The following is a 26,239-nucleotide window of genomic DNA, read 5'->3' as shown; positions in this document are numbered from 1 at the left end:
CCTCACCCTCACTCACCCTCACTCACCCTCACCCTCACTCACCCTCACTCACCCTCCCTCACCTCCCTCACCCTCACTCACCCTCACTCACCCTCACTCACCCTCACTCACCCTCACCCTCACTCACCCTCACTCACCCTCAACCCCTCACCCACCCTCACCCTCACTCACCCTCAACCCCTCACTCACCCTCACTCACCCTCAACCCCTCACCTCACCCTCACTCACCCCTCACCCTCACTCACCCTCACTCACCCTCACCCTCACTCACCCTCAACCCCTCACTCACCCTCACCCTCACCCTCACTCACCCTCAACCCCTCACCCTCACTCACCCTCAACCCCTCACCCTCACTCACCCTCACCCTCACTCACCCTCACCCTCACTCACCCCCTCACCCTCAACCCCTCACCCTCACTCACCCTCACCCTCACTCACCCTCAACCCCTCACCCTCACTCACCCTCAACCCCTCACCCTCACTCACCCTCAACCCCTCACCCTCAACCCCTCACCCTCACCCTCACTCACCCTCACAACACATATTGTGTTACAATAGGTGTCACATTTGCGAAAGATAAAACTATTGGCATTGTAAATAACAAAGCTATTAATTTCGCTATTTTCAAAACAAGCACATAAATAAAAAATGTGTCCTTTACAATACCAATAGCTCAAACTTTCCTAATGCGAGACCTATTGCATTGCTGTGCTTCTCTCCCCTGCTGCACTCTCCTGCTCTCTAGAGATGTCATCTAAGTCACGTCAATACAAAACATGTTGCATTCCAAATGCTATAGGTGTCACATTCGCGAAAGTTATAACTATTGGCATTGTAAATGACAAAGCCATCAATTTAGCAATTTTAAAAACCAACAAATAAATAAAATACGTCATTTACAAGACCAATAACTCCAACTTTTCTAATGCGAGCCCTATTGCATTTCCAATGCTTGTTAAAAATGGAGTCGTCCAGTGTCTCTGGCCACATGGCCTCTGAAACCCAACTCTTTCCTTCTTGGTGTAGCCTGGTGCCTGCACCCAGTGACAGCTCAGCTGCTAATGGATGAGCCTGTAGCCCCACCCATGTTCTTCTTTGTGGAGAGGAGGCCCTAGCTTGTGGAAGAAAGGTTATCAATTCATCCAGCTGAGGTCAACCCTCAGCCTGGGTCTGGTCATGGCTGGCTCAGAGAAATATGACAGTTCTGTATGACCCAAAAGTAGTACAAATATGAATTTTGACTCTGCAGAATACTTATTTTCACCTACTCTACAATGGACTTTAGTGCATGTCTGGAATCTGTAGGCTTTGTGGAAGTCATTTTAGCCATGGACCCCACATCCCCATAGGGGAATAATGAAGTGAAAACACAGTAAAACGCACTGACTTTCCCTGGCATGTTCCTTCCCAGGGTATAAAGCCTATTCCATGTCACCACCCAATTCTGCATAAGTCCTGCCACACCATTCACTCTGTAGCTGCACCTGGACTGCGCACACGAGGAATCTCCCCTGCGCAGCTCCTACACGTGTGCACACGCATGTACACCCGTGTCTGCATGTAACCAGCACGGTGTCCCATACTCCAGCTGCTGAGCAGCGGCCTAGTCAAGCCAGGCAGACACCAGTAAAATCTCCATGCAGTCTCCTTCATTATGAGTTCACTGTGGATGAGTCCCAGATTATGAGGCTCCCCCACAGTAAAAGCTCGTTAATTAGGTGCTCAAAAAGCGAAAAATCCGGGCGCCCTAGTGTCAGTACCACCTTCTAACAATTCCTCATTCCTTGCAGTTCCTCTTTGTATTCCTTAATCCTTGCTGTTCCTCTTTGTATCTCTCTTTTCTTGCTGTTCCTCTCTTCTTTATTCCTCATTCCTTGTACCTCTCTTCTGTATTCTCATTCCTTGTACCTCTCTTCTGTATTCCTCATTCCTTGCTGTGCCTCTCTTTGTATTCCTCATTCCTTGCTGTTCATCTTTTTGTATTTCTCATTCTTTGCTGTTCCTCTCTCTGTATCCCCCATTCATTGCTGTACCTCTCTTCTGTATTCTTCATTCCTTGCTGTACCTCTCTTCTGTATTCCTCATTCCTTGCTGTTCCTCTTTGAATCTCTTATTCCTTGCTGTTCATCTCTTTGTATTCCTCATTCCTTGTCGTTCCTCTCTTTGTATTCCTCATTCCTTGCTGTTCCACTTTGTATTCCTCATTCCTTGCTGTTCCTCTTCTGTTTTCCTCATTCCTTGCTGTACCTCTTCTGTATTCCTCATTTCTTGCTGTTCCTCTTTGTATTTCTCGTTCCTTGCTGTTTCTCTCTTCTGTATTCCTCGTTCCTTGCTGTTCCTCTCTTTGTATTCCTCGTTCCTTGCTGTTCCTCTCTTTGTATTCCTCATTCCTTTATGTTCCTCTCTTCTGTATTCCTCATTCCTTGCTGTACCTCTCTTTTGTATTCTTCATTCCTTGCTGTTCCTCTCTTTGTATTCCTCGTTCCTTGCTGTTCCTCTCCTCTGTATTCCTCGTTCCTTGCTGTACCTCTCTTTGTATTCTTCATTCCTTGCTGTTCTTCTCTTTGTATTCCTCATTCCTCGCTGTACCGCTCTTCTGTATTCTTCATTCCTTGCTGTTCCTCTCTTTGTATTCCTCGTTCCCTGCTGTTCCTCTCTTTGTATTCCTCATTCCTCGCGGTACCTCTCTTCTGTATTCTTCATTGCTTGCTGTTCCTCTCTTTGTATTCCTCATTCCTTGCTGTTCCTCTCTTTGTATTCCTCACTCCTTGCTGTACCTCTCTTCTGTATTCTTCATTCCTTGCTGTTCCTCTCTTTGTATTCCTCGTTCCTTGCTGTTCCTCTCCTCTGTATTCTTCGTTCCTTGCTGTACATCTCTTGGTATTCCTCGTTCCTTGCTGTACCTCTCTTTGTATTCCTCGTTCCTTGCTGTACCTCTCTTTGTAGTCCTCATTCTTTGCTGTTCCTCTCTTTGTAATCCTCATTCCTTGCTGTTGCTTTTTTTGTTGAACTCCTTCTGCCTTCACTCTCTTCTCACTGACTTGTGCTGCCCATGTCTGATCCTCACCCCTCCTCTCTTACAGCACATGCATTTCTCTCTCCTGGCTTTTTTCATTTTTGTCTATTCTTTCCATCCAAACCTTTTCGCTTGATTGCCCCCGCTGTATGTGTTTCCTGCTCCATCTTCCCTCTCTTTGTTTCTCCTCACCCATTTCACCTCTAGTCTGCCAGGTGCCTGTCTTATGCAGTGATCCGACTGCTCCACTAGGTCTCTTCTTCCTGGCCCCTCGTTTCTGCTCACTCTCAAGCCCTGCTCCCTTGTGGTTGTCTGTGATAGCGCCTTTTACTGCCCTCCATGAGTAAACCGTGTTTGTGTCCCCAGGATTTATGGGCTACGCAGACCACCTTTGGAAGCTCGTGGCAGACTGGGATGGACGTGACCACGACAGCGACCAGCTGTTTTACTCCAAGGCCTTCCTGGTTCCGGAAAAGCGGGTATGACAGCCAGAGAGGGCTATTCACACAGTAGAGCGTATAGGGGCGTTGGTCTCCAGTAAGCTAACCACGGGCAGTGCTCAGTGCATGATGGGAGTGCTATGCCTAGTCAGGAAGGGGCTTCCGGCTATTAAAAAGATGCATTTTTATAGAATGGACAGCAGTGAGTGAAGTATGTTTGTTAGAAATGGGGGTCTCTAGTTGGCAGAGGTTGGTGCATTTGCCCAAATAGGGACCCTTGCTTCTAGTCAGGGTAAGGGGGATACACACTTTAGATAACCCCTGCTCATCCCCTTGCTAGCTTGGCACGAGCAGACAGGCTTATCCCAAAGGCAATGTGTAAAGTATTTGTACCAACACTCAGAGTAACACAGTGATAACACCACAAATAGACACCACACCGGTTTATAAAAGTAAAATATCTTTATCTAAACTTAACAAGACTAAAACAACAAAAATCCAACATACAAGTATTAAGAAAAAGCATTGGCAAAGCTTTTTGGCTTTGCCAGTGCTAACTTACTGACTATGCCAGTGTTTTCTGACAACACTGTTCAGCACTGGCAAAAATTAAAAATGCAATTATGTATTTGTATGCCTGTGTCAAGAAGCTACAGGGACCCCAGCATGATGACATATAAGTGTGCATTTGTTGCCATGTGGCGACCATTTTGTTTTAGTGAATTATTCTAGGATATCAAAGCCCATGGTTCTAAAGAAAAAAAAAAGAATGATAAAAGTTACTTAAAAGTGTGTTTTCAGAAAGTAGTGGCCTGTTAGGAAGTTGTAGCTGTCGGCCCTCCTAAAAACTTTTTTTTACAAATGTGACAGACTGTAGAGAGGCATAGAGAAGCTGGAAGTTGGAGCGGAGCTAGTAAATGCCATTGATGTGTGCAGTGTTGAGTTGGAAACCAGTAGCGTTTTTTATTATTAAAAAAAAAAAACCACGAAGGGGTGGGAGAGTAACCTCGAAAGCACATGGGGATGGGAGCTTTAAGTGGGAATCAGCATCTAAAAAGTCAATAGGTGACATCATCTAATAAAATATGCACCAGGCTAGGGAAAACGATTGGCCTGTGTTTAATCAACAGGGTTGTATGCCAGCTGCTCTGGGTTTGTTTAAATGTGCTGTCAGCCACAGCCAGGTATTGCAACCCCCACCGGGTTCTGCAACTGTCTGCAGCAGGTATGGAAACATGCATAACGGAATGTGGGGAGATGGCGCACCTACCCAAGAGGTATCCTGCAACTGCCTCGCTGCTCAGTAGTGTCCACGTCCGAAGTCAGACACTCATCGCTGGTGCACCCACCCGATCTGGAAGAAGGGGGTTGGCGAGGGAAAGAAAGACTATAGGAATACAGCCCTGTCAGGGGTAAGGGGGGCAGGGCATGAATCTGAAACAGACAAGAAAATAAGGGTCACACTTTATTAAACTACAGGCAGAATTGTTAAGAGAGGACAGTCGGAAATTTCAAGCCAGCCATCCAAGGGATAATTGTTTGCTGGGGTGGAGGTAATGAAGGAAGCTTTGCGAGCCGGCCTGAAAAAAAGAAGGGCGGGCCGTTATTGTTGCTGAATAAGAGCTAGCTGCGTGCCGTGCTGCTTAATAAAAAAACGAAACACAGTTAGAGCCGCAATCGGAAATTAATGTTTACTCCATGCAATTTCTTCATTAAACGCATGCGTTTACAATATTGAGCCTCAATCAGAAATTAAGGTTTACTCCATGCGATTTCTTCATTAAACGCGTGCGTTTACAAAATATACACAAGTGCGGCCGTGAAAGCGAACGCGCTGTCTTTTATTAGTAACCATTATCAAAAATGGGGTGGCCCAACAAGTCAAAGACCTGGGCAGTTATCGCTATACAAAAACAAAGGTCTTCAACCCCTACTTTCTTTAGAGTCAATCAGTACTTTCTCACAATTCACTTAGTTATGGGATATGTCTCACAGATCAACCCTGTACATTCAATGTAATGTAGCGTATACAAAATCCAGAAAGAGCAACAGCCTCCAATACAAATTCAAGGGCAATTTTTATTCATTGCATTCAACATTATCTCTATACAGGAGAGTTTTCAGGTTGCCCAAAGCGAGCGTGCATGAGATGAGAAAGTTGAAGTGCTTAATAGAAATGGAGGGAAAAAAAAGAGGAGAAATATACAAGTCTATTTACAATTATTATATTCAAGAATAACACAATACAGTATTTATTGTATGACCTGGCCTGTGATATAGGTTCTATACACAATTTTCATTAGATGGAGACATTGCTTCCAAAGTTATTTTGCACAAGAAAATGTGTTACACAATCCAGGTAATCAAATGAGCGTCGACGTTTCGACTCGTCTAAGAGCCTCAAGGTAAGTTGGACCGTGGCCATGCGAGTCTTCATCAGGACTAAAACTATGGGCAACCAAGGGAGTAATGTGAGCCCCAGTAGAAAAGGAGGGCCAAGAGGAATTCTTCACTCTGTATCCCAAGGTTACTGAATAACACCTTTGTCCAGAGGGCGGAGATGTAGGACTAAGTTATCTTGATGTAGCAGGCTTACAGTCTCTGCATACTCAATCTCCAAAAATATTTTTGTGGCTGGTCCAGATTATGTTAGTTGTAGAAAATCAAAAGTGACTCAGCACGAAAAATTCGTCAACCGGATTTAATCCGCAGTGACCGGCGTTTCTATTCTCTGAAAATCGGCGTTCTACAACAACCGATGCGTGTTCCTATTCTCCGAAAATCGGCGTTCTACAGCAACCGATCGGACAAAGGTGTTATTCAGTAACCTTGGGATACAGAGTGAAGAATTCCTCTTGGCCCTCCTTTTCTACTGGGGCTCACATTACTCCCTTGGTTGCCCATAGTTTTAGTCCTGATGAAGACTCGCATGGCCACGGTCCAACTTACCTTGAGGCTCTAAGACGAGTCGAAACGTCGACGCTCATTTGATTACCTGGATTGTGTAACACATTTTCTTGTGCAAAATAACTTTGGAAGCAATGTCTCCATCTAATGAAAATTGTGTATAGAACCTATATCACAGGCCAGGTCATACAATAAATACTGTATTGTGTTATTCTTGAATATAATAATTGTAAATAGACTTGTATATTTCTCCTCTTTTTTTCCCTCCATTTCTATTAAGCACTTCAACTTTCTCATCTCATGCACGCTCGCTTTGGGCAACCTGAAAACTCTCCTGTATAGAGATAATGTTGAATGCAATGAATACAAATTGCCCTTGAATTTGTATTGGAGGCTGTTGCTTTTTCTGGATTTTGTATACGTTACATTACATTGAATGTACAGGGTTGATCTGTGAGACATATCCCATAACTAAGTGAATTGTGAGAAAGTACTGATTGACTCTAAAGAAAGTAGGGGTTGAAGTCTTTTATTAGTAACATGATCCGAGGGAGGAATGCAGCTGCCACAATGCACGCCGCTGCTCGCTCCCGACACCAAAACACTATGGGAGGGAACATTTAGACAAAAGGTGGGACAAACACCCGCCTTTGCCCTTTTGCTTGCTTTAATTTTTGAAAGCCACGCACAATAGCCAATGAAATGTGTGGGAGTTAACAAAATCGCACAGAGAAGTTTAGGTGAAGTTTGGAGTGCTCACATGAAGCCTCCCATAGAGCAGCACATGCGCGCTGCACTAAGCTCGACCTAAAAATGACTTTCAAAAGGTTTTAACAACTGAATCCATAGAAAACTATGAATGCATGATTTCTTGAAAAATACCTGTCGTTGCGATAAAATTCATCAAGTCAAACACCCACAGCAATGGGAAGCATTGAAAAACAAAGAGATGCATAGATTCCTGAGACCTTCTTGGATGCGATGCGCCAGTTCCGCTGGACACAGGGGACCAGTGCGTCGGGTCTGGGTTGTAGGGGTTAGTAATACGTGGATTCTGAGGCGACTCCTATCCGGGGGTGATGCGTCGGGGCAAACTTGCCGCACAGGGACAAGGCGTGGAAATCCAGGATGCATCGGCAAACGATGCGGCGGCGTCGAGCGAAATTGCATCGATTTCTTCAGCCGCGGCCAAAGTTGCTGCATCGGTTTAAGCAGAGGCGCGGCAGTGCAGGGAGATTCTTCTCGCACTAGGGCGCTGCGTCAGAAAAACTGTCGCAAGGAGAGCGATGCGTCGATTTTCATGTTGCGTTGCTTTCCAGCTCCCAGTAGCAGAAACAACATCCAGAGGCCACACTCGGCCACAAGCACACCTGGCAGGTTAGAACTCCCAGCAAGGAAGTTCAGGGGAGCTGGGGGTGAAGTCTTTGTGTTCCTGAGACTTTAAAACAGGAGGCAAGCTCTACTCAAGCCCTTGGAGACTTTCCTTAAGCAGGGGACACAGCACACAGCAAAAGTCCTTCTCCTTTCCTTGGCAGAAACAGCAACTTCAGACCAACCCCAGACACACAGCAAGGGCAGTACTTCTCCTCAGTTTCTCCAGCTCTTCTCCTTGGCAACTGATCCTCTTGATTCCAGAAGTAGTCTAAAGTTCAGGTCTAATACTTATACCCCAAAATGTCTTTGTTCTCTTTGTGCCGAGAAGCCCCGTGCCCAGTCAAAACGAGTTCTTGGGGGCACTTTGCAAGTGCACACCAACCTCCATTGTCAGTGTGAGCCTTGGCCCCAGACACACCACAGGGGGCCTGAGACAGCATTTTGGAAGGCGGGCACAGTCCTATTCAGGTACAGGTGCTACTCCTCCCACCAGTCCAAATGCAGATCAGGCCTATTCAGCCTCGTGCTGACTCATCCAGACTCCTAGAGCCACTGCACCTCCCCAGCCCCTGTCACACCAAAGCCAGACAGTCAATCCACAATCAGTCAGAGGCACACAGGAATGTTGAACAAGAAAATAGCCACTTTCTAAAAAGTGGTATTTTCAAACACCCAATTTAAAAACCATCTTTACTAAAAAATGTGTTATTAAATCCTGAGTTCAGGGATTCTGAACTCCATTTTTTTGATCTTATCGCTATGGGAAGATATGCTTGTAAAATGTTACAAAGCATTTCCCATTCTTTCCTGCGGGGCAAGATAGCCTTTCAATAGTGAAAAACGAAATTGGCAGTGTTTCACTACCAGTACATGTCCTACCTTTCACATACACTGCAACCTGCCCAGGGGGGTACCATGGGCCTACCATAGGGGTGCACTATATTTAAGAAAAGGTAAGGTTAGGGCCTGGCAAGTGGGTACACTTGCCAAGTCGGTACAAAAGGGGGTGGCGATGGACGGAGCATTTGAACCAATCAAATACTCACACCCAGTCAACAGATCTGGGTTTAATCCATCACCGTTCTTTAGCCCACTCTGCCACCCCAGTTCAGACATGGCCATATGCAAATCAGTCTGACCCTGTGCCTCATGGGAACAATCCAGCCCGAACTGCCAAGCCATGCCTTCCCTGGACCGGAAACAAGCTTCCGAGTACCGGTTTCTGGCATTTCAGCCGTCTTCAGCCCGGCTTGCTTGAATCCAGTGGCAAAGTGAGCAAGGGACTCACGTCTGAGCATACCCTGCCAACTTATGGCGTACAAAGCGGTACAAAAGGGGAGGGCGATGGACGGAGCATTTGAACCAATCAAACACTCACACCCAGTCAACAGATCTGGGTTTAATCCATCACCGTTCTTTAGCCCACTCTGCCACCCCAGTTCAGACATGGCCATATGCAAATCAGTCTGACCATGTGCCTCATGGGAACAGTCCAGCCCGAACTGCCAAGCCATGCCTTCCCTGGACTGGAAACAAGCTTCCGAGGACCGGTTTCTGGCATTTCAGCCGTCTTCAGCCCGGCTTGCTTGAATCCAGTGGCAAAGTGAGCAAGGGACTCACGTCTGAGCATACCCTGCCAACTTATGGCGAACAAAGCAGTACAAAAGGGGGTTGCTGGACGGAGCATTTGAACCAATCAAACACTCACACCCAGTCAACAGATCTGGGTTTAATCCATCACCGTTCTTTAGCCCACTCTGCCACCCCAGTTCAGACATGGCCATATGCACATCAGTCTGACCCTGTGCCTCATGGGAACAGTCCAGCCCGAACTGCCAAGCCATGCCTTCCCTGGACCGGAAACAAGCTTCCGAGGACCGGTTTCTGGCATTTCAGCCGTCTTCAGCCCGGCTTGCTTGAATCCAGTGGCAAAGTGAGCAAGGGACTCAGGTCTGAGCATACCCTGCCAACTAATGCGAACAAAGCGGTACAAAAGGGGGTGGCGATGGACGGAGCATTTGAACCAATCAAACACTCACACCCAGTCAACAGATCTGGGTTTAATCCATCGCCGTTCTTTAGCCCACTCTGCCACCCCAGTTCAGACATGGCCATATGAAAATCAGTCTGATCCTGTGCCTCATGGGAACAGTCCAGCCCGAACTGCCAAGCCATGCCTTCCCTGGACCGGAAACAAGCTTCCGAGGACCTGTTTCTGGCATTTCAGCTGTCTTCAGCCCGGCTTGCTTGAATCCAGTGGCAAAGTGAGCAAGGGACTCACGTCTGAGCATACCCTGCCAACTTATGGCGAACAAAGCGGTACAAAAGGGGGTGGCGATGGATGGAGCATTTGAACCAATCAGACACTCACACCCAGTCAACAGAACTGGGTTTAATCCATCACCGCTCTTTAGCCCACTCTGCCACCCCAGTTCAGACATGGCCATATGCAAATCAGTCTGACCCTGTGCCTCATTGGAACAGTCCAGCCGGAACTGCCAAGCCATGCCTTCCCTGGACCGGAAACAAGCTTCCGAGGACCGGTTTCTGACATTTAAGCCGTCTTCAGCCCGGCTTGCTTGAATCCAGTGGCAAAGTGAGCAAGGGACTCACGTCTGAGCATACCCTGCCAACTTATGGCGAACAAAGCGGTACAAAAGGGGGTTGCGATGGACGGAGCATTTGAACCAATCAAACACTCACACCCAGTTAACAGATCTGTGTTTAATCCATCACCGTTCTTTAGCCCACTCTGCTATCCCAGTTCAGACATGGCCATATGCAAATCAGTCTGACCCTGTGCCTCATGGGAACAGTCCAGCCCGAACTGCCAAGCCATGCCTTCCCTGGACCGGAAACAAGCTTCGGAGGACCGGTTTCTGGCATTTCAGCCGTCTTCAGCCCGGCTTGCTTGAATCCAGTGGCAAAGTGAGCAAGGGACTCAGGTCTGAGCATACCCTGCCAACTAATGCAAACAAAGCGGTACAAAAGGGGGTGACGATGGACGGAGCATTTGAACCAATCAAACACTCACACCCAGTCAACAGATCTGGGTTTAATCCATCGCCGTTCTTTAGCCCACTCTGCCACCCCAGTTCAGACATGGCCATATGCAAATCAGTCTGACCCTGTGCCTCATTGGAACAGTCCAGCCCGAACTGCCAAGCCATGCCTTCCCTGGACCGGAAACCAGCTTCCGAGGACCGGTTTCTGGCATTTCAGCCGTCTTCAGCCCGGCTTGCTTGAATCCAGTGGCAAAGTGAGCAAGGGACTCCCATCTGAGCAAACCCTGCCAACTTATGGCGAACAAAGCGGTACAAAAGGGGGTGGCGATGGACGGAGCATTTGAACCAATCAAACACTCACACCCAGTCAACAGATCTGGGTTTAATCCATCACCGTTCTTTAGCCCACTCTGCCACCCCAGTTCAGACATGGCCATATGCATATCAGTCTGACCCTGTGCCTCATGGGAACAGTCCAGGCCGAACTGCCAAGCCATGCCTTCCCTGGACCGGAAACAAGCTTCCGAGGACCGGTTTCTGGCATTTCAGCCGTCTTCAGCCCGGCTTGCTTGAATCCAGTGGCAAAGTGAGCAAGGGACTCACGTCTGAGCATACCCTGCCAACTTATGGCGAACAAAGCGGTACAAAAGGGGGTGCCGATGGACGGAGTATTTGAACCAATCAAACACTCACACCCAGTCAACAGATCTGGGTTTAATCCATCACCGTTCTTTAGCCCACTCTGCCACCCCAGTTCAGACATGGCCATATGCAAATTAGTCTGACCCTGTGCCTCATGGGAACAGTCCAGCCCGAACTGCCAAGCCATGCCTTCCCTGGACCGGAAACAAGCTTCTGAGGACCGGTTTCTGGCATTTCAGCCGTCTTCAGCCCGGCTTGCTTGAATCCAGTGGCAAAGTGAGCAAGGGACTCCCATCTGAGCATACCCTGCCAACTTATGGCGAACAAAGCGGTACAAAAGGGGGTGGCGATGGACGGAGCATTTGAACCAATCAAACACTCACACCCAGTCAACATATCTGGGTTTAATCCATCACCGTTCTTTAGCCCACTCTGCCACCCCAGTTCAGACATGGCCATATGCAAATCAGTCTGACCCTGTGCCTCATGGGAACAGTCCAGCCCGAACTGCCAAGCCATGCCTTCCCTGGACCGGAAACAAGCTTCCGAGGACCGGTTTCTGGCATTTCAGCCGTCTTCAGCCCGGCTTGCTTGAATCCAGTGGCAAAGTGAGCAAGGGACTCACGTCTGAGCATACCCTGCCAACTTATGGCGAACAAAGCGGTACAAAAGGGGGTGGCGATGGACGGAGCATTTGAACCATTCAAACACTCACACCCAGTCAACAGATCTGGGTTTAATCCATCACCGTTCTTTAGCCCACTCTGCCACCCTAGTTCAGACATGGCCATATGCAAATCAGTCTGACCCTGTGCCTCATGGGAACAGTTCAGCCCGAACTGCCAAGCCATGCCTTCCCTGGACCGGAAACAAGCTTCCGAAGACTGGTTTCTGGCATTTCAGCCGTCTTCAGCCCGGCTTGCTTGAATCCAGTGGCAAAGTGAGCAAGGGACTCACGTCTGAGCATACCCTGCCAACTTATGGCGAACAAAGCGGTACAAAAGGAGGTGGCGATGGACGGAGCATTTGAACCAATCAAACACTCACTCCCAGTCAACAGATCTGGGATTAATCCATCACCGTTCTTTAGCCCACTCTGCCACCCCAGTTCAGACATGGCCATATGCAAATCAGTCTGACCCTGTGCCTCATGGGAACAGTCCAGCCCGAACTGCCAAGCCATGCCTTCCCTGGACCAGAAACAAGCTTCCGAGGACCGGTTTCTGGCATTTCAGCCGTCTTCAGCCCGGCTTGCTTGAATCCAGTGGCAAAGTGAGCAAGGGACTCCCATCTGAGCATACCCTGCCAACTTATGGCGAACAAAGCGGTACAAAAGGGGGTGGCGATGGACGGAGCATTTGAACCAATCAAACACTCACACCCAGTCAACATATCTGGGTTTAATCCATCACCGTTCTTTAGCCCACTCTGCCACCCCAGTTCAGACATGGCCATATGCAAATCAGTCTGACCCTGTGCCTCATGGGAACAGTCCAGCCCGAACTGCCAAGCCATGCCTTCCCTGGACCGGAAACAAGCTTCCAAGGACCCGTTTCTGGCATTTCAGCCGTCTTCAGCACAGCTTGCTTGAATCCAGTGGCAAAGTGAGCAAGGGACTCACGTCTGAGCATACCCTGCTAACTTATGGCGAACAAAGCGGTACAAAAGGGGGTGCGATGGACGGAGCATTTGAACCAATCAAACACTCACACCCAGTCAACAGATCTGGGTTTAATCCATCACCGTTCTTTAGCCCACTCTGCCACCCCAGTTCAGACATGGCCATATGCATATCAGTCTGACCCTGTGCCTCATGGGAACAGTCCAGGCCGAACTGCCAAGCCATGCCTTCCCTGGACCGGAAACAAGCTTCCGAGGACCGGTTTCTGGCATTTCAGCCGTCTTCAGCCCGGCTTGCTTGAATCCAGTGGCAAAGTGAGCAAGGGACTCACGTCTGAGCATACCCTGCCAACTTATGGCGAACAAAGCGGTACAAAAGGAGGTGGCAATGGACGGAGCATTTGAACCAATCAAACACTCACACCCAGTCAACAGATCTGGGTTTAATCCATCACCGTTCTTTAGCCCACTCTGCCACCCTAGTTCAGACATGGCCATATGCAAATCAGTCTGACCCTTTGCCTCATGGGAACAGTTCAGCCCGAACTGCCAAGCCATGCCTTCCCTGGACCGGAAACAAGCTTCCGAGGACCGGTTTCTGGCATTTCAGCCGTCTTCAGCCCGGCTTGCTTGAATCCAGTGGCAAAGTGAGCAAGGGACTCACGTCTGAGCATACCCTGCCAACTTATGGCGAACAAAGCGGTACAAAAGGGGGTGGCGATGGACGGAGCATTTGAACCATTCAAACACTCACACCCAGTCAACAGATCTGGGTTTAATCCATCACCGTTCTTTAGCCCACTCTGCCACCCTAGTTCAGACATGGCCATATGCAAATCAGTCTGACCCTGTGCCTCATGGGAACAGTCCAGCCCGAACTGCCAAGCCATGCCTTCCCTGGACCGGAAACCAGCTTCCGAGGACCGGTTTCTGGCATTTCAGCCGTCTTCAGCCCGGCTTGCTTGAATCCAGTGGCAAAGTGAGCAAGGGACTCCCATCTGAGCATACCCTGCCAACTTATGGCGAACAAAGCGGTACAAAAGGGGGTGGCGATGGACGGAGCATTTGAACCAATCAAACACTCACACCCAGTCAACAGATCTGGGTTTAATCCATCACTGTTCTTTAGCCCACTCTGCCACCCCAGTTCAGACATGGCCATATGCAAATCAGTCTGACCCTGTGCCTCATGGGAACAGTCCAGCCCGAACTGCCAAGCCATGCCTTCCCTGGACCGGAAACAAGCTTCCGAGGACCCGTTTCTGGCATTTCAGCCGTCTTCAGCACGGCTTGCTTGAATCCAGTGGCAAAGTGAGCAAGGGACTCACGTCTGAGCATACCCTGCCAACTTATGGCGAACAAAGCGGTACAAAAGGGGGTGCGATGGACGGAGCATTTGAACCAATCAAACACTCACACCCAGGCAACAGATCTGGGTTTAATCCATCACCGTTCTTTAGCCCACTCTGCCACCCCAGTTCAGACATGGCCATATGCATATCAGTCTGACCCTGTGCCTCATGGGAACAGTCCAGGCCGAACTGCCAAGCCATGCCTTCCCTGGACCGGAAACAAGCTTCCGAGAACCGGTTTCTGGCATTTCAGCCGTCTTCAGCCCGGCTTGCTTGAATCCAGTGGCAAAGTGAGCAAGGGACTCACGTCTGAGCATACCCTGCCAACTTATGGCGAACAAAGCGGTACAAAAGGGGGTGCCGATGGACGGAGTATTCGAACCAATCAAACACTCACACCCAGTCAACAGATCTGGGTTTAATCCATCACCGTTCTTTAGCCCACTCTGCCACCCCAGTTCAGACATGGCCATATGCAAATTAGTCTGACCCTGTGCCTCATGGGAACAGTCCAGCCCGAACTGCCAAGCCATGCCTTCCCTGGACCGGAAACAAGCTTCCGAGGACCGGTTTCTGGCATTTCAGCCGTCTTCAGCCCGGCTTGATTGAATCCAGTGGCAAAGTGAGCAAGGGACTCACGTCTGAGCATACCCTGCCAACTTATGGCGAACAAAGCGGTACAAAAGGGGGTGGCAATGGACGGAGCATTTGAACCAATCAAACCCTCACACCCAGTCAACAGATCTGGGTTTAATCCATCACCGTTCTTTAGCCCACTCTGCCACCCCAGTTCAGACATGGCCATATGCAAATCAGTCTGACCCTGTGCCTCATGGGAACAGTCCAGCCCGAACTGCCAAGCCATGCCTTCCCTGGACCGGAAACAAGCTTCTGAGGACCGGTTTCTGGCATTTCAGCCGTCTTCAGCCCGGCTTGCTTGAATCCAGTGGCAAAGTGAGCAAGGGACTCACGTCTGAGCATACCCTGCCAACTTATGGCGAACAAAGCGGTACAAAAGGGGGTGGCGATGGACGGAACATTTGAACCAATCAAACACTCACACCCAGTCAACAGATCTGGGTTTAATCCATCACCGTTCTTTAGCCCACTCTGCCACCCTAGTTCAGACATGGCCATATGCAAATCAGTCTGACCCTGTGCCTCATGGAAACAGTTCAGCCCGAACTGCCAAGCCATGCCTTCCCTGGACCGGAAACAAGCTTCCGAAGACTGGTTTCTAGCATGTCAGCCGTCTTCAGCCTGGCTTGCTTGAATCCAGTGGCAAAGTGAGCAAGGGACTCACGTCTGAGCATACCCTGCCAACTTATGGCGAACAAAGCGGTACAAAAGGGGGTGGCGATGGACGAAGCATTTGAACCAATCAAACCCTCACACCCAGTCAACAGATCTGGGTTTAATCCATCACCGTTCTTTAGCCCACTCTGCCACCCCAGTTCAGACATGGCCATATGCAAATCAGTCTGACCCTGTGCCTCATGGGAACAGTCCAGCCCGAACTGCCAAGCCATGCCTTCCCTGGACCGGAAACAAGCTTCCGAGGACCGGTTTCTGGCATTTCAGCCGTCTTCAGCCCGGCTTGCTTGAATCCAGTGGCAAAGTGAGCAAGGGACTCATGTCTGAGCATACCATGGCAACTTATGGCGAACAAAGCGGTACAAAAGGGGGTGGCGATGGACGGAGCATTTGAACCAATCAAAAACTCACACCCAGTCAACATATCTGGGTTTAATCCATCACCGTTCTTTAGCCCACTCTGCCACCCCAGTTCGGACATGGCCATATGCAAATCAGTCTGACCCTGTGCCTCATGGGAACAGTCCAGCCCGAACTGCCAAGCCATGCCTTCCCTGGACCGGAAACAAGCTTCCGAGGACCGGTTTCTGGCATTTCAGCCGTCTTCAGCCCGGCTTGCTTGAATCCAGTGGCAAAGTGAGCAAGGGACTCACGTCTGAGCATACCCTGCCAACTTATGGCGAACAAAGCGGTACAAAAGGAGGTGGCGATGGACGGAGCATTTGAACCAATCAAACACTCACACCCAGTCAACAGATCTGGGTTTAATCCATCACCGTTCTTTAGCCCACTCTGCCACCCTAGTTCAGACATGGCCATATGCAAATCAGTCTGACCCTGTGCCTCATAGGAACAGTCCAGCCCGAACTGCCAAGCCATGCCTTCCCTGGACCGGAAACAAGCTTCCGAGGACCGGTTTCTGGCATTTCAGCCGTCTTCAGCCCGGCTTGCTTGAATCCAGTGGCAAAGTGAGCAAGGGACTCACGTCTGAGCATACCCTGCCAACTTATGGCGAACAAAGCGGGTCAAAAGGGGGTGGCGATGGACAGAGCATTTGAACCAATCAAACACTCACACCCAGTCAACAGATCTGGGTTTAATCCATCACCGTTCTTTAGCCCACTCTGCCACCCCAGTTCAGACATGGCCATATGCAAATCAGTCTGACCCTGTGCCTCATGGGAACAGTCCAGCCCGAACTGCCAAGCCATGCCTTCCCTGGACCGGAAACAAGCTTCCGAGGACCGGTTTCTGGCATTTCAGCCGTCTTCAGCCCGGCTTGCTTGAATCCAGTGGCAAAGTGAGCAAGGGACTCATGTCTGAGCATACCCTGGCAACTTATGGCGAACAAAGCGGTACAAAAGGGGGTGGCGATGGACGGAGCATTTGAACCAATCAAACACTCACACCCAGTCAACATATCTGGGTTTAATCCATCACCGTTCTTTAGCCCACTCTGCCACCCCAGTTCAGACATGGCCATATGCAAATCAGTCTGACCCTGTGCCTCATGGGAACAGTTCAGCCCGAACTGCCATACCATGCCTTCCCTGGACTGGAAACAAGCTTCCGAAGACCGGTTTCTGGCATTTCAGCCGTCTTCAGCCCGGCTTGCTTGAATCCAGTGGCAAAGTGAGCAAGGGACTCACGTCTGAGCATACCCTGCCAACTTATGGCGAACAAAGCGGTACAAAAGGGGGTGGCGATGGACGGAGCATTTGAACCAATCAAACCCTCACACCCAGTCAACAGATCTGGGTTTAATCCATCACCGTTCTTTAGCCCACTCTGCCACCCCAGTTCAGACATGGCCATATGCAAATCAGTCTGACCCTGTGCCTCATGGGAACAGTCCAGCCCGAACTGCCAAGCCATGCCTTCCCTGGACCGGAAACAAGCTTCCGAGGACCGGTTTCTGGCATTTCAGCCGTCTTCAGCCCGGCTTGCTTGAATCCAGTGGCAAAGTGAGCAAGGGACTCACGTCTGAGCATACCCTGCCAACTTATGGCGAACAAAGCGGTACAAAAGGAGGTGGCGATGGACGGAGCATTTGAACCAATCAAACACTCACACCCAGTCAACATATCTGGGTTTAATCCATCACCGTTCTTTAGCCCACTCTGCCACCCCAGTTCGGACATGGCCATATGCAAATCAGTCTGACCCTGTGCCTCATGGGAACAGTCCAGCCCGAACTGCCAAGCCATGCCTTCCCTGGACCGGAAACAAGCTTCCGAGGACCGGTTTCTGGCATTTCAGCCGTCTTCAGCCCGGCTTGCTTGAATCCAGTGGCAAAGTGAGCAAGGGACTCACGTCTGAGCATACCCTGCCAACTTATGGCGAACAAAGCGGTACAAAAGGAGGTGGCGATGGACGGAGCATTTGAACCAATCAAACACTCACACCCAGTCAACAGATCTGGGTTTAATCCATCACCGTTCTTTAGCCCACTCTGCCACCCTAGTTCAGACATGGCCATATGCAAATCAGTCTGACCCTGTGCCTCATAGGAACAGTCCAGCCCGAACTGCCAAGCCATGCCTTCCCTGGACCGGAAACAAGCTTCCGAGGACCGGTTTCTGGCATTTCAGCCGTCTTCAGCCCGGCTTGCTTGAATCCAGTGGCAAAGTGAGCAAGGGACTCACGTCTGAGCATACCCTGCCAACTTATGGCGAACAAAGCGGGTCAAAAGGGGGTGGCGATGGACAGAGCATTTGAACCAATCAAACACTCACACCCAGTCAACAGATCTGGGTTTAATCCATCACCGTTCTTTAGCCCACTCTGCCACCCCAGTTCAGACATGGCCATATGCAAATCAGTCTGACCCTGTGCCTCATGGGAACAGTCCAGCCCGAACTGCCAAGCCATGCCTTCCCTGGACCGGAAACAAGCTTCCGAGGACCGGTTTCTGGCATTTCAGCCGTCTTCAGCCCGGCTTGCTTGAATCCAGTGGCAAAGTGAGCAAGGGACTCCCATCTGAGCATACCCTGCCAACTTATGGCGAACAAAGCGGTACAAAAGGGGGTGGCGATGGACGGAGCATTTGAACCAATCAAACACTCACACCCAGTCAACAGATCTGGGTTTAATCCATCACCGTTCTTTAGCCCACTCTGCCACCCCAGTTCAGACATGGCCATATGCAAATCAGTCTGACCCTGTGCCTCATGGGAACAGTCCAGCCCGAACTGCCAAGCCATGCCTTCCCTGGACCGGAAACAAGCTTCCGAGGACCGGTTTCTGGCATTTCAGCCGTCTTCAGCCCGGCTTGCTTGAATCCAGTGGCAAAGTGAGCAAGGGACTCACGTCTGAGCATACCCTGCCAACTTATGGCGAACAAAGCGGTACAAAAGGGGGTGGCGATGGATGGAGCATTTGAACCAATCAGACACTCACACCCAGTCAACAGAACTGGGTTTAATCCATCACCGCTCTTTAGCCCACTCTGCCACCCCAGTTCAGACATGGCCATATGCAAATCAGTCTGACCCTGTGCCTCATGGGAACAGTCCAGCCGAAACTGCCAAGCCATACCTTCCCTGGACCGGAAACAAGCTTCCGAGGACCGGTTTCTGGCATTTCAGCCGTCTTCAGCCCGGCTTGCTAGAATCCAGTGGCAAAGTGAGCAAGGGACTCACGCCTGAGCATACCCTGCCAACTTATGGCGAACAAAGCGGTACAAAAGGGGGTGGCGATGGACGGAGCATTTGAACCAATCAAACACTCACACCCAGTCAACAGATCTGGGTTTAATCCATCGCAGTTCTTTAGCCCACTCTGCCACCCCAGTTCAGACATGGCCATATGCAAATCAGTCTGACCCTGTGCCTCATGGGAACAGTCCAGCCCGAACTGCCAAGCCATGCCTTCCCTGGACCGGAAACAAGCTTCCGAGGACCGGTTTCTGGCATTTAAGCCGTCTTCAGCCCGGCTTGCTTGAATCCAGTGGCAAAGTGAGCAAGGGACTCACGTCTGAGCATACCCTGCCAACTTATGGCGAACAAAGCGGTACAAAAGGGGGTTGCGATGGACGGAGCATTTGAACCAATCAAACACTCACACCCAGTTAACAGATCTGGGTTTAATCCATCACCGTACTTTAGCCCACTCTGCTATCCCAGTTCGGACATGGCCATATGCTAATCAGTCTGACCCTGTGCCTCATGGGAACAGTCCAGCCCGAACTGCCAAGCCATGCCTTCCCTGGACCGGAAACAAGCTTCCGAGGACCGGTTTCTGGCATTTCAGCCGTCTTCAGCCCGGCTTGCTTGAATCCAGTGGCAAAGTGAGCAAGGGACTCAGGTCTGAGCATACCCTGCCAACTAATGCGAACAAAGCGGTACAAAAGGGGGTGACGATGGACGGAGCATTTGAACCAATCAAACACTCACACCCAGTCAACAGATCTGGGTTTAATCCATCGCCGTTCTTTAGCCCACTCTGCCACCCCAGTTCAGACATGGCCATATGCAAATCAGTCTGACCCTGTGCCTCATGGGAACAGTCCAGCCCGAACTGCCAAGCCATGCCTTCCCTGGACCGGAAACCAGCTTCCGATGACCGGTTTCTGGCATTTCAGCCGTCTTCAGCCCGGCTTGCTTGAATCCAGTGGCAAAGTGAGCAAGGGACTCCCATCTGAGCATACCCTGCCAACTTATGGCGAACAAAGCGGTACAAAAGGGGGTGGCGATGGACGGAGCATTTGAACCAATCAAACACTCACACCCAGTCAACAGATCTGGGTTTAATCCATCACTGTTCTTTAGCCCACTCTGCCACCCCAGTTCAGACATGGCCATATGCAAATCAGTCTGACCCTGTGCCTCATGGGAACAGTCCAGCCCGAACTGCCAAGCCATGCCTTCCCTGGACCGGAAACAAGCTTCCGAGGACCCGTTTCTGGCATTTCAGCCGTCTTCAGCACGGCTTGCTTGAATCCAGTGGCAAAGTGAGCAAGGGACTCACGTCTGAGCATACCCTGCCAACTTATGGCGAACAAAGCGGTACAAAAGGGGGTGCGATGGACGGAGCATTTGAACCAATCAAACACTCACACCCAGGCAACAGATCTGGGTTTAATCCATCACCGTTCTTTAGCCCACTCTGCCACCCCAGTTCAGACATGGCCATATGCATATCAGTCTGACCCTGTGCCTCATGGGAACAGTCCAGGCCGAACTGCCAAGCCATGCCTTCCCTGGACCGGAAACAAGCTTCCGAGAACCGGTTTCTGGCATTTCAGCCGTCTTCAGCCCGGCTTGCTTGAATCCAGTGGCAAAGTGAGCAAGGGACTCACGTCTGAGCATACCCTGCCAACTTATGGCGAACAAAGCGGTACAAAAGGGGGTGCCGATGGACGGAGTATTCGAACCAATCAAACACTCACACCCAGTCAACAGATCTGGGTTTAATCCATCACCGTTCTTTAGCCCACTCTGCCACCCCAGTTCAGACATGGCCATATGCAAATTAGTCTGACCCTGTGCCTCATGGGAACAGTCCAGCCCGAACTGCCAAGCCATGCCTTCCCTGGACCGGAAACAAGCTTCCGAGGACCGGTTTCTGGCATTTCAGCCGTCTTCAGCCCGGCTTGATTGAATCCAGTGGCAAAGTGAGCAAGGGACTCACGTCTGAGCATACCCTGCCAACTTATGGCGAACAAAGCGGTACAAAAGGGGGTGGCAATGGACGGAGCATTTGAACCAATCAAACCCTCACACCCAGTCAACAGATCTGGGTTTAATCCATCACCGTTCTTTAGCCCACTCTGCCACCCCAGTTCAGACATGGCCATATGCAAATCAGTCTGACCCTGTGCCTCATGGGAACAGTCCAGCCCGAACTGCCAAGCCATGCCTTCCCTGGACCGGAAACAAGCTTCTGAGGACCGGTTTCTGGCATTTCAGCCGTCTTCAGCCCGGCTTGCTTGAATCCAGTGGCAAAGTGAGCAAGGGACTCACGTCTGAGCATACCCTGCCAACTTATGGCGAACAAAGCGGTACAAAAGGGGGTGGCGATGGACGGAACATTTGAACCAATCAAACACTCACACCCAGTCAACAGATCTGGGTTTAATCCATCACCGTTCTTTAGCCCACTCTGCCACCCTAGTTCAGACATGGCCATATGCAAATCAGTCTGACCCTGTGCCTCATGGAAACAGTTCAGCCCGAACTGCCAAGCCATGCCTTCCCTGGACCGGAAACAAGCTTCCGAAGACTGGTTTCTAGCATTTCAGCCGTCTTCAGCCTGGCTTGCTTGAATCCAGTGGCAAAGTGAGCAAGGGACTCACGTCTGAGCATACCCTGCCAACTTATGGCGAACAAAGCGGTACAAAAGGGGGTGGCGATGGACGAAGCATTTGAACCAATCAAACCCTCACACCCAGTCAACAGATCTGGGTTTAATCCATCACCGTTCTTTAGCCCACTCTGCCACCCCAGTTCAGACATGGCCATATGCAAATCAGTCTGACCCTGTGCCTCATGGGAACAGTCCAGCCCGAACTGCCAAGCCATGCCTTCCCTGGACCGGAAACAAGCTTCCGAGGACCGGTTTCTGGCATTTCAGCCGTCTTCAGCCCGGCTTGCTTGAATCCAGTGGCAAAGTGAGCAAGGGCCGCACGTCTGAGCATACCCTGCCAACTTATGGCGAACAAAGCGGTACAAAAGGAGGTGGCGATGGACGGAGCATTTGAACCAATCAAACACTCACACCCAGTCAACAGATCTGGGTTTAATCCATCACCGTTCTTTAGCCCACTCTGCCACCCCAGTTCAGACATGGCCATATGCAAATCAGTCTGACCCTGTGCCTCATGGGAACAGTCCAGCCCGAACTGCCAAGCCATGCCTTCCCTGGACCGGAAACAAGCTTCCGAGGACCGGTTTCTGGCATTTCAGCCGTCTTCAGCCCGGCTTGCTTGAATCCAGTGCAAAGTGAGCAAGGGACTCCCATCTGAGCATACCCTGCCAACGTATGGCGAACAAAGCGGTACAAAAGGGGGTGGCGATGGACGGAGCATTTGAACCAATCAAACACTCACACCCAGTCAACAGATCTGGGTTTAATCCATCACCGTTCTTTAGCACACTCTGCCACCCCAGTTCAGACATGGCCTTATGCAAATCAGTCTGACCCTGTGCCTCATGGGAACAGTCCAGCCCGAACTGCCAAGCCATGCCTTCCCTGGACCGGAAACAAGCTTCCGAGGACCGGTTTCTGGCATTTCAGCCATCTTCAGCCCGGCTTGATTGAATCCAGTGGCAAAGTGAGCAAGGGACTCACGTCTGAGCATACCCTGCCAACTTATGGCGAACAAAGCGGTACAAAAGGGGGTGGCGATGGACGGAGCATTTGAACCAATCAAACCCTCACACCCAGTCAACAGATCTGGGTTTAATCCATCACCGTTCTTTAGCCCACTCTGCCACCCCAGTTCAGACATGGCCATATGCAAATCAGTCTGACCCTGTGCCTCATGGGAACAGTCCAGCCCGAACTGCCAAGCCATGCCTTCCCTGGACCGGGAACAAGCTTCCGAGGACCGGTTTCTGGCATTTCAGCCGTCTTCAGCCCGGCTTGCTTGAATCCAGTGGCAAAGTGAGCAAGGGGCTCACGTCTGAGCATACCCTGCCAACTTATGGCGAACAAAGCGGTACAAAAGGGGGTGGCGTTGGACGGAGCATTTGAACCAATCAAACACTCACACCCAGTCAACAGATCTGGGTTTAATCCATCACCGTTCTTTAGCCCACTCTGCCACCCTAGTTCAGACATGGCCATATGCAAATCAGTCTGACCCTGTGCCTCATGGGAACAGTCCAGCCCGAACTGCCAAGCCATGCCTTCCCTGGACCGGAAACAAGCTTCCGAGGACCGGTTTCTGGCATTTCAGCCGTCTTCAGCCCGGCTTGCTTGAATCCAGTGGCAAAGTGAGCAAGGGACTCATGTCTGAGCATACCATGGCAACTTATGGCGAACAAAGCGGTACAAAAGGGGGTGGCGATGGACGGAGCATTTGAACCAATCAAAAACTCACACCCAGTCAACATATCTGGGTTTAATCCATCACCGTTCTTTAGCCCACTCTGCCACCCCAGTTCGGACATGGCCATATGCAAATCAGTCTGACCCTGTGCCTCATGGGAACAGTCCAGCCCGAACTGCCAAGCCATGCCTTCCCTGGACCGGAAACAAGCTTCCGAGGACCGGTTTCTGGCATTTCAGCCGTCTTCAGCCCGGCTTGCTTGAATCCAGTGGCAAAGTGAGCAAGGGACTCAGGTCTGAGCATACCCTGCCAACTTATGGCGAACAAAGCGGTACAAAAGGAGGTGGCGATGGACGGAGCATTTGAACCAATCAAACACTCACACCCAGTCAACAGATCTGGGTTTAATCCATCACCGTTCTTTAGCCCACTCTGCCACCCTAGTTCAGACATGGCCATATGCAAATCAGTCTGACCCTGTGCCTCATAGGAACAGTCCAGCCCGAACTGCCAAGCCATGCCTTCCCTGGACCGGAAACAAGCTTCCGAGGACCGGTTTCTGGCATTTCAGCCGTCTTCAGCCCGGCTTGCTTGAATCCAGTGGCAAAGTGAGCAAGGGACTCACGTCTGAGCATACCCTGCCAACTTATGGCGAACAAAGCGGGTCAAAAGGGGGTGGCGATGGACAGAGCATTTGAACCAATCAAACACTCAGACCCAGTCAACAGATCTGGGTTTAATCCATCACCGTTCTTTAGGCCACTCTGCCACCCCAGTTCAGACATGGCCATATGCAAATCAGTCTGACCCTGTGCCTCATGGGAACAGTCCAGCCCGAACTGCCAAGCCATGCCTTCCCTGGACCGGAAACAAGCTTCCGAGGACCGGTTTCTGGCATTTCAGCCGTCTTCAGCCCGGCTTGCTTGAATCCAGTGGCAAAGTGAGCAAGGGACTCATGTCTGAGCATACCCTGGCAACTTATGGCGAACAAAGCGGTACAAAAGGGGGTGGCGATGGACGGAGCATTTGAACCAATCAAACACTCACACCCAGTCAACATATCTGGGTTTAATCCATCACCGTTCTTTAGCCCACTCTGCCACCCCAGTTCAGACATGGCCATATGCAAATCAGTCTGACCCTGTGCCTCATGGGAACAGTTCAGCCCGAACTGCCATACCATGCCTTCCCTGGACTGGAAACAAGCTTCCGAAGACCGGTTTCTGGCATTTCAGCCGTCTTCAGCCCGGCTTGCTTGAATCCAGTGGCAAAGTGAGCAAGGGACTCACGTCTGAGCATACCCTGCCAACTTATGGCGAACAAAGCGGTACAAAAGGGGGTGGCGATGGACGGAGCATTTGAACCAATCAAACCCTCACACCCAGTCAACAGATCTGGGTTTAATCCATCACCGTTCTTTAGCCCACTCTGCCACCCCAGTTCAGACATGGCCATATGCAAATCAGTCTGACCCTGTGCCTCATGGGAACAGTCCAGCCCGAACTGCCAAGCCATGCCTTCCCTGGACCGGAAACAAGCTTCCGAGGACCGGTTTCTGGCATTTCAGCCGTCTTCAGCCCGGCTTGCTTGAATCCAGTGGCAAAGTGAGCAAGGGACTCACGTCTGAGCATACCCTGCCAACTTATGGCGAACAAAGCGGTACAAAAGGAGGTGGCGATGGACGGAGCATTTGAACCAATCAAACACTCACACCCAGTCAACATATCTGGGTTTAATCCATCACCGTTCTTTAGCCCACTCTGCCACCCCAGTTCGGACATGGCCATATGCAAATCAGTCTGACCCTGTGCCTCATGGGAACAGTCCAGCCCGAACTGCCAAGCCATGCCTTCCCTGGACCGGAAACAAGCTTCCGAGGACCGGTTTCTGGCATTTCAGCCGTCTTCAGCCCGGCTTGCTTGAATCCAGTGGCAAAGTGAGCAAGGGACTCACGTCTGAGCATACCCTGCCAACTTATGGCGAACAAAGCGGTACAAAAGGAGGTGGCGATGGACGGAGCATTTGAACCAATCAAACACTCACACCCAGTCAACAGATCTGGGTTTAATCCATCACCGTTCTTTAGCCCACTCTGCCACCCTAGTTCAGACATGGCCATATGCAAATCAGTCTGACCCTGTGCCTCATAGGAACAGTCCAGCCCGAACTGCCAAGCCATGCCTTCCCTGGACCGGAAACAAGCTTCCGAGGACCGGTTTCTGGCATTTCAGCCGTCTTCAGCCCGGCTTGCTTGAATCCAGTGGCAAAGTGAGCAAGGGACTCACGTCTGAGCATACCCTGCCAACTTATGGCGAACAAAGCGGGTCAAAAGGGGGTGGCGATGGACAGAGCATTTGAACCAATCAAACACTCACACCCAGTCAACAGATCTGGGTTTAATCCATCACCGTTCTTTAGCCCACTCTGCCACCCCAGTTCAGACATGGCCATATGCAAATCAGTCTGACCCTGTGCCTCATGGGAACAGTCCAGCCCGAACTGCCAAGCCATGCCTTCCCTGGACCGGAAACAAGCTTCCGAGGACCGGTTTCTGGCATTTCAGCCGTCTTCAGCC

General features: G+C 50.7%; 1 protein-coding gene across 1 annotated transcript in view; it reads left to right on the top strand.

Moving 5' to 3' along the window:
* Positions 1 to 26,239, top strand: part of PLOD1 (procollagen-lysine,2-oxoglutarate 5-dioxygenase 1) — a 157,648-nt gene that overhangs the window by 73,307 nt on the left and 58,102 nt on the right. The window contains exon 5 of the mRNA XM_078642201.1: positions 3,384 to 3,496. Within this exon, the coding sequence (XP_078498327.1) occupies positions 3,384 to 3,496 (113 nt within the window). The remainder of the gene's footprint in view (positions 1 to 3,383; positions 3,497 to 26,239) is intronic.

This window comes from Lissotriton helveticus, chromosome 5_1, assembly GCF_964261635.1.
Source record: "Lissotriton helveticus chromosome 5_1, aLisHel1.1, whole genome shotgun sequence".
Lineage (NCBI taxonomy): Eukaryota > Metazoa > Chordata > Amphibia > Caudata > Salamandridae > Lissotriton > Lissotriton helveticus.
The sequence above is the reverse complement of the archived record's forward strand: the minus strand, read 5'-3'. Positions and strand labels throughout refer to the sequence as shown.